Source organism: Belonocnema kinseyi, chromosome 1 (assembly GCF_010883055.1).
Source record: "Belonocnema kinseyi isolate 2016_QV_RU_SX_M_011 chromosome 1, B_treatae_v1, whole genome shotgun sequence".
Lineage (NCBI taxonomy): Eukaryota > Metazoa > Arthropoda > Insecta > Hymenoptera > Cynipidae > Belonocnema > Belonocnema kinseyi.
In genome coordinates this window covers 93,231,424-93,244,915 of record NC_046657.1, presented here as the reverse complement: position 1 = coordinate 93,244,915, position 13,492 = coordinate 93,231,424, and the positions used below count along the sequence as shown (strand labels likewise).

Below are 13,492 nucleotides of genomic sequence, written 5' to 3'. Positions count from 1 at the left end.
ATGATTCGGAATCCAACTTAAATCGTAAGTCCCCCTCCCACAATCGCACAGTAATATAAGAATCTGAATTAAAGTACAGAAAGACGGTTGTCTTTTAGATGCAACCAAAAGGATCACTCGCCAATTGAAAGTCAACTGATGATTGTAACATGACTTTAAGTAACGCGCTTGGTTGAAAGTAAACTGTATTATGTACGTAAAATGTAGTTTATAGGTTAATTTAAGACAGAAAGATTGTTGACTTTCCATCAACGCATACGTCTGAAATGAAACTTATAGGTTCATTCAAGTCAGCATTCATTCAAGTGAGCATTGAAGTCAATGAGATTAGTAGAAGAAAAAAAGAACTTAATGATATTAAACAAGGCACTTATAGTCATTTCAAGCTACCAGGTGCAGAACGTAAATCTTCAATCCGTTTTAATATTATAGATCTGAGTACATATATCAAAATGGGAAACGTAGACGAAAAGACTATACCATGAGCTCAGTGTTGATCGATACTATCGATCGATCCTCTGTTAGCCCTGAGGTCTAAATTAATTTTCAACGCCGCACTCGTATGAAATTGCAAATCGCAAAATATTGTGTGTATAACAACTTTAATTTTTCAAATGGATGACCCTCGGGGTCATTCCAGGGTCGTGTAAACTCAAACAAGGTCTAGACGGCTGATCAGCGAAAATATGCATTAAAAAAAGGTTAAACCTTGTATCTATATCCGGTCGACTGAGGCGAGATCCATCGTAGGTCTCATCAGTCCACCAAAAAAAATGCTACGTAGATCCGGCCCGCTAAGACGAGATGTTCTCATCAGAAATTTCTTGTGTGGATTCGGTCAGCTAAGGCGAGATGGCCTCATCAGACCACAAACAAAAGTTCGTATGTGGACCCAGCCAGCTAAGGCGAGATGATCTTATCAGACCAGAAACAAAAGTTCGGATGTGGATCCGGATCCACATAGGGTTTTTTTGTGGACTGATGAGACCTACGATCGACCTTGTTTGAGTTTAGAATACCCTGGAATGACCCCGAAAGTCATCGGGTCACATGATCTTGATGCATATCTGAACGTAAGATTTTGCGTTCTTTCAATTGGCGATGTTAAAAATAGAAGTTTCCATTTGAAAAATTAAAGTTGACCTTAAAATAATATTGAAGGTCAACGCCAAGGTCAGCTTCAATGTCACTATCCATATCCTCATATAAAATCCTGAAACTTTTGTGCTACATTTTGTATTTTTTAAGAATTTCTATTTTAGATCTTTCTGATTTTTACTCACCTCAAGAATCGTCGTAAGTGTGACCCCACCGCGTCGAGATAGAACACATGGAGGAACCACAATGTCTAGAGGTAGGCGAGGGAGTGTCATTTTATCTTCTAATGCGACAATCCTGGTACTGTAACAGTAAAACAAAGTATAATTTAATTCATTTTACTTAACGCGACCTTGAATATTTTGAAAGAAAGCAGAGCAGGCGGACCATTGGTTGTCTGTCTTTCTTGCTCAGTAAAAGTAGCTCAGTGAAAGAAAATATTAGATATCATGTGCTTTTCCGAGGTTAATGAAATTTCTTAGAAATTAGTTATCTTATCACATTAACCCGTTTGGTGTAAAATGCGCATCGCGTTGTAATTTGGGGTCCCAAGAGAAATTAGCAAAGAGAAATCGTTATACGGTGAAAAATGGATAATGAAACTTGAAGTTTCAAAATTTATATCACTTTGATCTTCTAGATCAGGGCTTACCAGAAGGCAGCCATTGATTGCATTGGCAGCCAAGAGACTAGGTCAAACTGGCCCTAATAAATCTTGTCATTCGAATGGTTTCTAGCCCTTCAAGGTCATTATAGATTAGCATTTATTCTCTTAAAAATAAAGAAGAAGGGATTTTGGCGGCCGTCGTTTTTCTTTATTCTTTCTGAAATTTAATTCAAAACTCCAAATTTTTCAACCTTTTTATTGTAAATTTCAGGATAAAAATTCAGACCCCTCGGCGTGAATGACGGCGAGACGTAATTTACCGTGACCGTAACCCTTCGTTCGATTCCTGAAAAACGAAAAAAAAATTGACAGAAAAACTGGGTGCCAGTCATACACTTGTCGTTACAGCCAGGGCCTGCTTGAAGTGGCGAGCCCTGTTCTAGATAGTACCAAGTACCATCCACAATTTTTTCTTCAAAGTCAGGGAGATCATAATTTTATAGTATATTTGAATATCCCCAGGTGATTCTGACTCATTATTAGTATAGTCAAATTCACACTCCAGAATGTCAAACAGAAGTAGCTACGTCACGACCTCTACCGAACACCGAGCGATCACACCCGACATCCGAAAAGCATTTTTGGAGCGTGAGATTAGACACTTCCAAGGGATTACGGGCAAAGGTGTCACTCATCAGTCCGAGTGTATTTTCAACATTCTCGACTCCCCTCTATTAAATGTCTTTTGTCCATTTTCATAAACCTCTATAAGACATTTAGTAAAGGGTCATTCAATTCAGTGCAGTGAACGGCGTTTTCTTAGACTCTCGTGCTTAAAGTAATATGTTGTAAACGTTTTTCCGCATATACAATCATATCAACAATCCGAGATAATCAAGCTAAAATTCCGGAGATAGTTATGTTTAAACTCCAGGATCGTCCAATTTACTCTCTGCGGTAGTGAAGCTAACCGTCAAACTCTGTCACTTCGCGGATGGTACACTACACCATCTAGAATCCTAGGGGACTGTCCCATGATCCAACCCACTCATAGAACCCATGGACATAGGAATAAGAAAGGACTAGCCATATGCTTCCTAATTTCGGCTCGGGGATTGATTATAAGTTACAAGGGGAGTCGGCCATGTTGATTTGCAAAAGCAAGGGAAGTAAGTTACAGAAAGAGAAATTCTGCTCCTTCTTTCTCAATACTGCCGTATAAATTAAAAAGATACATAAGTCCAACCTAACTCAAAATAAGAAAATCGAGAAAAACTGTTTGCCTAAAGAACAATATCGAATTAAATTTTGAATAATTTAGATACACTGTTTGGGTAGAAATAATGTGCCTTTTCATACTTTGTAATAAAAAGTTTATTTTTTTAACAATTTCTTTTAGAAAATGACTTTCGATAATTTACAAGTCGCCAAAAGTCGAAAATACAAGGCAAACGAACACAGTCACTTGCGGGCGATGCCTTTGCCGAAGAGCTCGAGCGCAGCCTCATAACGTAACAAAAAAACATACTTAAAGACCATTGTGTATTCAGCGGCCATTCCGAACTTACCCGAACGATCGTCACTAGTGAATAGCCGACTTTAACCGATCAGAGCCCGACTTAATTCACAAGTCTAAAACATACGTAAGGGCAAGCGATTCTTTTCGTTTGCAAATTCGCTCCTCAATAGGTTGATTTTACAATGCAAAAGTGACACAAAGTTCTTTAGGTTCTTTTTCATGTATATGCTGAAGACTTGTTGCATGCCTTGTAAACATTTTAGGCAACAATTGTTTTTTTTCAATAAATATTAATAATGATTACTTTTTATTAACACAGTTGGATGCAGCTTTCTCTTACAAATTCAACGATACTACAAAAATCATTTTTCATATAATTTTCACTTATGTATCCTTTTTAGTTTGTACGACAGAATACCGGTTTAACAATGCAAGATGGTCGACCGCCACGCTCTTAATTTCGACCCCGCTACGACACTCCTGGTCTCCTTCTATTCCGTTGTCCATGTTCTAGCTTAAAAACGTTTAATTTTCGTCCAACTCATGCTTACCAGCTCCAAGGCCAACTTGGTTACCATTTAACACAGCAACTTATTCAATATGGCCTATTCACTTATTCAATATGGCCTATTCACTTATTCAATATGGCGGTGTATCTAGTATCGTTGTTAATTGGCTGCAATTATTTTTACTCAGGGTGATCTTGTGTGGGTTAGATCATGGGCTGTCCCATAGTTAAAATACAAATATAGGCAAGCATATACATATAAATTATATAAAAAGTATGCAATTTCTCGTATTTTGTATAATTTGTGTTTTTTAACAAAGAAATTCCCACAAAGCTTTTGTCGACAAAATATAGCCTGGACGAATCTTCAAGCGGTACAAGACATAGCTTTCATTTTCCACCGCAAAATATCTAAAAAATCTCCCTCTTCATTTACTCTGTCTTCGGGACTAAGAAAGAAAGTACCTAAGGCGTACCTCACTGACTTTCTTCATTCTGTAATATGTTGTAGTGCATAAAAAATAACAGGCATAGGCTACTCTGACACCGTAGTCCCTTGATGGCAGATGCGTTTGTTGCATACCGGTCCCGGAGGAACCGTGGCTTGTGATGAGTTACGAGTGTGAGCCGGTTCCGGACAAACCGAGGGTCATGGCTCTACGATCGGAGACGTCTTCACTCGGCCGAGTGCGTTGGGAGAGATGCTCGTATGGGTAGGTACTTGTTGTCCCGCTGCAGGAATTGATTAAGCTGGTGTCCTAGAGTCTGGACTGGTCCAGGCGGCCCGATACGATGGAAAAATATGAAATAGGGAGGGAGAAGTGGAATTTGGAGGGACGAAGACAATCGAGCGGACGATTGCCTTGGGAGTGTTGGAGGTGGAGGATGAGGAAGGGCGGTAATCTTCAAGGGGAAGATCGGTCTGCAGGGAGTCTCGGAGGGCGGCTAAGCGGCAGCGGAGACGGCTAAGCTTGCCAGGATGGGAGCGGGAGTGCTTGTTTCCAGGCATAGGCTTTTGATGAGGAAGTAGAGAAAAAGAGAGAGAGAGTGAGGGGTTTGAAGAGATGTGAGAAGAGCCTACCGAACTCTTGAAGAAAAGAGAGAGAGAGAGGTTGACGGAGCTGCAAGAGCTTACCGGCCTCGGAAGGAAGTATAGAGAAATAAAGATTTATACATTTGATACATCTTTTTTTGACCATCATATTGGATCTTTAACTCTCGATTGTCTAATTTTGAGAAAAATAAATTTGTTATTGTTAAATTTTAAAGACTAGCATTCAAACATTGTATGGTTCCTAATTTTAAACTGTTTAATTTTAGGCGCATTAGCATAAAGTTTTCGAATTTAAAAGGTTTAAATACTTTATGTTACTCCTTTTTACTATACCGTGGCATCAAAAAATATGATTTGTACTTGAAGGGTTTAATTTTAAAATTATAAAACAATTTTTTTCATTGGCGGTTTTTCCGCTAACATAAGAAAATATGATATAATTCGCAATACTTCTGTATGGTCAGGATGTGCAAAATGGAATAGAATCGGCTCGGGCTGGAGTACTCTCGGGCTCACATCAGCCCGAAATCCAAAAAGTAATCGCCAGATTAACTAAAAAATTCTTCTATATTTGAAATAATCGGCTTAGAAGAATCGGCCACAATCATTTTTCGGACTCCGGACTGGGTTGAGCCCGGGCTTTAAAAAATTATGAACATCCCTAATGCATGCAAAATTTTTATTCAATATTTAATGTAATAATTCCCAAATTAAATTTGTATTAATGCATTCTTTCAAAGGAAATAGTTTCAGAAAACCCTTTTTTCTGTAATGCGACGTTTGAATGTCGCGCTTCGCGGATGATGATGGTTTACCTCGCGCTTCGCGCTCGTATATTTATGTTTTGCACTTGGAATGCTTAAAAAAACTTGATCAAAAACATCTCTGTTAGATGGCAGTATTTATATGCGTCTTCATATTCTGAATTGTCTACTTAATTAAGTATAGTTAAAGATTAAGTTTCTCAAAGCTCTGTAGGCTTTGAGATACACATTCTCATCCTGACACTCGCGCTGCGCGCTCGATTTCCGACAGACATTTATAAAAAGATTTTGTTGAATTTTTTTCTCGTAACTTTCGTCGTTTTCTACACATTTTCATTTTATTATTTTATTTTCAATGTTATTTTTCACGAATAAAACAAAAAGTACGCGTTCTATCAAGAAGTTATTCGTAACGAAATTGCAGATATTTTTTGGGATAACAATTTTTGTTCATTCATCTTTTTTCGTATCCTAAATAGTTTGACCACAAAATGTAATTTTTTATTTTTCATTATTTTTTGTGCAATAAAAATTTGAATTTTCGATTTTTGAAGAAAATCCACAAATTTGTTATGATGATCTTGTAGGGCTTTCAAAAAGAAATGTTTTTCTTCTCTTGCCTTTTTTTTCATATCGTGCGTTTTTTGGCTTCAACTTTTGATTTTTAATATTATAAATATCCGTACATAGAATTTTCAAATTCAGAACAAAGTGATCTCAGAAATTTTTAAAATGCACTCACTTTTTGAATTTGTATCAAAAATGGCTGGTTCACGAACTCGTCCTTTCTTTTAGGACCTAAAAAAAAGTGTGCCAAACATGGATTTGATTCATTCATTTTTTCGAGAGTTATCTTGTTTACGGACGGACGGCCGGACAGACAGACGCAATAGTGAAAACCTGATTTTTGGATTCAGGGAGTCTCGAAACGTGGAGATCCGTTGAAAAAGTGTGATGTCGAATTTTCGACAATTCTAATACTTTCTCAATCATAAATGATGAGAATGTAAAAACAGTAAAACCTGTACACAGGTTCTAATTCGCACCAGTAAAATTTTCAAGTTGCGGGCATTTTACATATTCACTTTGCCTTGACTGCGGAAGTAGCGCGAATTAAATTCGACGTTGGTTCGAATTTGCACTAGTGTACGATGTATGTGGTCAACATCGTGGCCGACTCCAAAAAATAAAAATAGTAAATTTTGCTGCTAGGCACATGTATTTTCATTAAAAGTAAGTAACTTAATTATTTTTACAATATTAAAAGACTGTAATATATTTATTTAATTGAATTAATAAGAAAACAGATTTTTGCATGGGATTTCCATCACAAATAAATTTGATATTGATGAAATTTTTATACATTTTCGTTATGTATTTTCAGTAATAATCTATTAACAATAATTATCTATTAATTATTGTTTTGGAATGACTGCCCGAGTCTATAATCTGCCAAATGCGAAAGAAGTAGCACCTGGCCGAACATGGATGCGGTAACCGAACTGTTTACGCAGAATGTGCGATGATCATCGAGCACCCATCTGCGTGGAATGCGAGCGATTTGCCGAAAGTTAATTTTAAGCAATTATTTTGTGTATTTCTAAATTATTTTACATATTGTTTATAATAAATATATGGTTTTAGTGTATTTTATTGTTGTTTAATAAATTCACTCTTATTTGTTCACTACCAAAGAACGAAATCCCTTCTTCGAAAATATAATAACTTCGGGGGCATGGGAAAAATACTTGGTATAATTCGATCACATTTATAGATTTTTTCCTTTTAATTTAAAACCTTAACTAATAAATCGCGTTAGCTTTGTTGGTTTTTATTGATATGCAAAAAATACGATTAAAAAAAATCACTTTTTCAAAAACATAATTGGTTTATAATCATTTGTTTGTTACATAATGCATTTTTCGTCTATTAAAATGGGAGCACTGTATCCTAAGGGAAAATTTACCCTAAAATCATGTATCTGGCCACACATTTTGAACATTTTTTCATCGCGGAATCAACTGCTGAAATTGTAAAAGCTCAATTCGCACCAGTGTATACGGCTCCTCTTTTGAAAAAGGCCCTAATTAATACCAAATACTTAAGAATTCCTTTTGTACCTATCTAGTTCATGATTTATATTCCCTTAAAGAGGAAGTATTTAAGAGTGTTCAGGAATTTTATCAGATATTTTGTATTGATAATTGAGCGTTTTACATGTTTAGGGTCTGAAACGATCCACGATTAACTGATAAGGTGCGAAAAAAAGCGATAAACTAATTGGGTTAAATTTTTATAGAATAAAATGCTCAAGGTTCTGATGGTATTTCAATAAAAATTATTCCTCTTGCTTTCCCCAGATATTGGCCCTATTCTCTTTACATCGATTTCCGATGAAAGATTCGCTGCAACAAAAATTAATTTTACAGGATAATATTTAACCAAATATCGGTTCAACTTTCTTTCGTTTTTCTATGACAACACATGTGTTTTGAAAAACGCGAAGTTGTCTGAATAAAACTGTATCCCTCTAATAAATTTCCTGCAACAAATTTTATTAGTACTTTAATCTGTGTAACACTACCTCTCTCACCAAGTTTCGTCCTCAGTGATTACGTAATAATCTTTAAGACCTATAAAAGAATAATCTCAACCGGTTCAAAGGTTGGAATACAGAAGACAATTTCAACATTTAACTAGAGAGTTATAATATGATCCATTATATCAAAAATTACACAATGTTATAAAAACATTAATTTATTGATTTTTCAAATTGCAGAGTAAAAGAAAAATTTCGAGTTTCTTCAGCCTTCCTTGATCGATTCAAATGGCGCTATCATCGCAAGAAGAGATTTATGAAAATAGGAACATAAACATATGATTAGGTTATGACTCAAACAATACTCCATCCCCCCATGTAATCATTCGTAATTCTACACATGACCCCCTACCCCCCATATGATGAGTACGTAATATATTAACGGCCCCTTATCTAAAACTTTCGCGCGCATTGTCCATAAGCAACCTCAGGCACGCCTTGAAACTAAAAATATAATGGACTCAATGTAATCCAGGTTTCAGACCAGGCATATTAGTGCTCTTAGAGCTTCACTTAACCCTTCTTTTGTAAACGTTTTTTGGCACCTCCTGTCTGTAAAGGTGGGTCTTTGACATCCGGGCATTTTTGACCCTTTTAATATAGTCAAAAAATGCAGGTTAATGTTTAAAACATTCAGCTTGACATATCAAACATAAAACTTAGAAAAATAAATTTTTTCATATATTTTTCGTTTAACAAATGGAGGAACTCTATAGGAATGCAGTGGTTTAGTCAACAAATTGTAACTGTAAGAAAAATTAAGAAAACGTAACTTAAAAAACGGAAAATTAAAGGTAAATAATAAAATTTTAAGAAAAAAATATTCCGATTTATTTACTTAAAATTAAATGTCTAAGTTTGGACAGGAAATAAATGCAATAAATCATCTGTTATTAAAGGCATTAGTATTCGCACATTTTATTAGCAAAAAAACATTTCTTTATATGGTTAAACAGCATCATTTTGACTCAAGTATGACTGTTCTATTAGCATTTATACATTTTATTATAAAAAAAAACAAGGTAAAAGCAAAAAAAAACATGTCACTCTACTGCAAGTTTGGTATACACCGTCTGTAAAGGTGGGTTTTTCGTATCTCTCTAGATGTGATCTGCTCACCCCAACTGTTCCGAAGGGTCTGGGACTGATATGGACCACCAAACTTGGGAGTCGATTGCATAACTTCTTTTTATGTGGGGGTAGCAGCAACCTCCTTTCTCTTTTTGGAAAATTATTAACTGAAATCATTTTGCCTCGGATATGAAAGACACACCTTTACAGATGAAGGATTAAAGTAACTTCGCACATGAAACTGACAATGGATAGAAGGGAAATAACGGTTGTTGTTCTTTCTTACTTTTCTAAGGCGTTTGACACAGTTAAAGATAATCTACTATTGACTAGGCTCAAATCATTTAACCTCTATAAGATGGTGAATAAATTGTTTGAATCTTATCTTAGTTATCGTTCTGAAAGAGTGCAGATTAGTAGTGGTAAGCGGTTTGATTGTGGGGAGGTTAAGAGTGGTGCCCCTCAGGGATCTACGCTTGCATCCACTCTATTTAATATTTTTATACTCCTGATCTTTGTAGCGAACTTCGGCACTCTAACTACCACAAATATGTTGAAGATTTTAAGCTTTACCTCTTTGGGCCTATTGCCACACGCATGAGCTTAGTTCTAAAGGTACAGGAGGATATATGTATAGATCTTGTCATGCATTGGGCCTTGACAAAAAAAACTATAGCTATAGTCATAGGGCCTCCTAAAATCTCCATCGATTGAAACTATTTCAACCGTTTTGATTGATGGGCTTAACATCCCTTTTACGGAATTTTTAAAAGATTTAGGCTATATTCTTAATCTCAATGTTTCTTGGGATGAACAAATTTTGTATATTTCAAGGAAAACCTTTAGAGTTCTGAAATAGCTTAACAGGAATAAAGAATCACTTCCTACTCCAACTGGTATCTTCCTAACTGAAAGCATGATCCTCCCTCGCTTTGACTGCGGCTGTGTTATATATGAAAATACTACTGATGAGCTTATCAATGCCGGACTTCAGCACACACTTAATGCTTGTATTTGGTTCATCTATAACATCCCTAAAAATGAAAATGTTACCTAATTAACAGAAAGAACAGGACTACCTTAGGTCGCTAAGAGATGACAATTGTTTATGAGGAACTTCCTATATACCCTATTTGGTTCTGAGGCTCCACATTACCTTTTTAACCCCTTCCATTTGATTGAAAAAGATGAACCGAAAATATTTTTTTTTGTAAACATGAATCCGATGACTGTCAAGTTGAATAAGCGGAAATGCGTCGTTCCGGGTGTTAATCGTCTCGTCACGTGAAGGATCATCAATTTCTGAAAGACAAAAAGTAGTTATTGATCAATATTATAACTAGTTATTGATAAATATATTCAATTATAAACTTTCTCGCATATAGACACCACATTTATGGCACGCATACGCTACACATTGATACTTTTAGTTCAAGTTGCGGCCAACTCTTGGCGCTGTGCTTCTTCATTTTTCTACCATTAAGTGTTGATAGGGCCTGACCTCTCACCCTGGAAGGATAAAGGTTCACGCTTCACAGGTTTTGAATCTGAATACGCTGACACAGGATCCAGATATTTTGTTCTTCAGGGTATGCTGCCCAGGCTCCTGAATCTTTTTGATCTCTCTTAGGTACGCTGTACAGGCTGCAAGACTTATTTTATTTCTTGGGTTTTCTGGGTACGCTTCAACAGGCTCCAGACATGTCTGTACAGGTGATTCTTTTTTGGGATATTGTTCTTGTGTATTTAAAACGGTGCACGCCATCCCGGCTGACGTAAAAACAATTTCAATTTGGATCTGTTTTTTCTTTTGAAAAGTCATTACAGCACTCAAGGTTAAATACTTGTAATTAATGTATTGTTAGATGTAAAGTTTTGCTCTCACAGTTGTAAAAGACTAAACTGTGATAGTAGTATATTACTAGGCAGTCTGATAAGTACCTGAAAATTCTAAAAGATGGCATTAGTAATCACTAACGTGAACCAATTTCGTCGAGCTTGATCCTTCAAATGACGCCTGTCAAAACTTCAGCCATTTATGTTTACGCATTTACAAGTTACAGCACTGAGAAGCGACTAACCTCCGAGTTTTTTTTAATATGGGAAAATCTGAGTTTCGAGTTTTGATCAAACACTACTATCTTCGCAAGAAAACGATATCCGAGATCAAGGCCAAGCTGGATAAGTATTACCCGGACTCTGCAGCGTCGATTAGAACGATTCATAAGTGGTTTACCGAGTTTCGTTGTGGCCGTACGAGCACAGTTGATGCTGAATGATCTGGGCGCCCAAAAGAGGTCACTACACCAGAATATGTCGAAAAAATCCATGATATGATGTTGAATGATCCCAAAGTGAAATTGAGAGAGGTAGCTAATGCTGTAGGCATATCATTGGAACGTGTGCGCAATGTCGTGCATTCAGTTTTGGGCATGAAGAAGCTCTGCGCGCGATGGGTCCCGCGTTTGCTCACAGTGGACCAAAAACGAATTCGTGTGACAACTTCCCAGCAGAATTTGGCATTATTTTCGCGTAAGCCGACCGAGTTTTTGCGCCGATTCATAACCATGGATGAAACCTGGATCCACTACTACACTCCTGAGTCAACGTAACAGGCAAAACAGTGGGTTCCACCGGGCCAAAGTGCTCCGAAGCGTTCAAAAACGCAACAATGGGTCGGAAAGGTTAGGGCCTCCGTATTTTGGGATGCACATGGCATAATATTCGTGGACTATCTTGAAAAAGGTAAAACCATAACCGGAGCATACTATTCATCATTATTGGACTGATTGAAAATCGAAATCGCCGAAAAACGACCGCATTTGAAGAAGAAAAAAACCGCTTTATCATCACGACAATGCGCCTGTTCATTCATGCTTAGTTGCACAAGCAAAATTTCATGAAATCAGCTTCGAATTGGTTCCTCAGCCACCGTATTCACCAGACCTGGCCCCCAGCGACTCGCTGTATCGACCTAAAAGGAGAGTATGTTGAAAAATAAAACCGACTTTGGCCAAAAAAACGTCTTCGTGTTTCATTTTTCAGGGACTTATCAGACTGCCTAGTATATTGTATTGTTCAACTTATTAATTTTTCAAAACATGTTCAAAATATCAAATATAACGAACTCTTTCGACTTTTAATACGTAACACCTGTTCCTCATAGGGTTATACAGCCCTATGAACTGCTCATAAATAAATACCTCGATAAACACAAAAATTCAATCAAAAACTCGTTCACAAGTGTCTAAATATGGTTGTCACCGGAAGTTCTTTTCCGCACAGAATATTGTGTTTGATTATTCAAAGGTTGCGTCTTCCGACACCTTGTCTTGTTTTATCACCCTTTCGTGTTATGATATACCAGATGTGATCAATGGGCTTTGTCCGCAATAACAACTAGCTGCGGTGCAAATAAAAAAAGTACGTAATTTAAGTCGAAAATTCGGATGAAATTTGAGGTGAGTGGATTGTGGAACTGTGTAGAAGGGTATGGATGCGAGATATTAATTGAGAGATTGTGAGATTGAACGGGGGAGGTAGATATTTTGGAGGACTGAGACAGATTTGTGTGGAAGTTGAAAATAAGTTGGTTGGAGATTTGTGACTGTGTGGGAGGACTGGGTCAATCGGGTTGGTAGTAGCAGGGTTGAGTAGCGACGGAGAAAGGCGGCGATACAGGTACCAGACCGCGGCGATAGATAGAGGCAGGGAATGATAGAAGGCGGGAACGTTTGAATTGAATTCATGGCTAGCGGAGCGAGGATCATCACGGAAAAACGGATTTAGAGCAGGAAGTGTGCAGTACGCCAAAAAAAAGAAGATCAAAGAAAGGAAGGCAAGGGGGAAGTACAAGAAAACTGTAGAAAAAGAGAGATTAAGAGCAAAAAGCGTGGGATCGATTAAGGCTTTTATCAAAAGGAAGACAGGGGAGAGGGGAAGCAATGAAGAGAAGGAAGATATCGGTGCGAGCTTGAAATATCCAAAAATGTTTAGATCGCCGCCGGAAAATCAGAATTTTGCAGAGAAGGGTGATAATAGTAAGGGGCCTTAAGGAAGTGGAGATGAAATTGAAGTTCAGATGAAAGAGGAAAGACTGAAAGAAATTCGCGAAGTGATGATAGAAGTAATTGGGGTTTATGAAGAAAAGTAGGAGAAAAGAGGAGAGTTTGGTGGGGGCGAAGCAGTGAAAGATGTACTAAAAAGGATTGGTGCGAAAGTAGAGATAGAGGAAGTGAGAAGTGTATGAAGGGAAGAGCGAATAGTGGAGAG

The 13,492-nt window shown here is 37.1% G+C and overlaps 1 protein-coding gene across 1 annotated transcript in view; it reads right to left on the bottom strand.

Moving 5' to 3' along the window:
- LOC117167690 overlaps window positions 1-13,492 on the bottom strand; it is a 377,025-nt gene that overhangs the window by 342,026 nt on the left and 21,507 nt on the right. Inside the window, exon 2 of the mRNA XM_033353991.1 lies at window positions 1,284-1,401. Coding sequence (XP_033209882.1) covers window positions 1,284-1,373 — 90 coding nt within the window. The 5' untranslated portion in view covers window positions 1,374-1,401. The remainder of the gene's footprint in view (window positions 1-1,283; window positions 1,402-13,492) is intronic.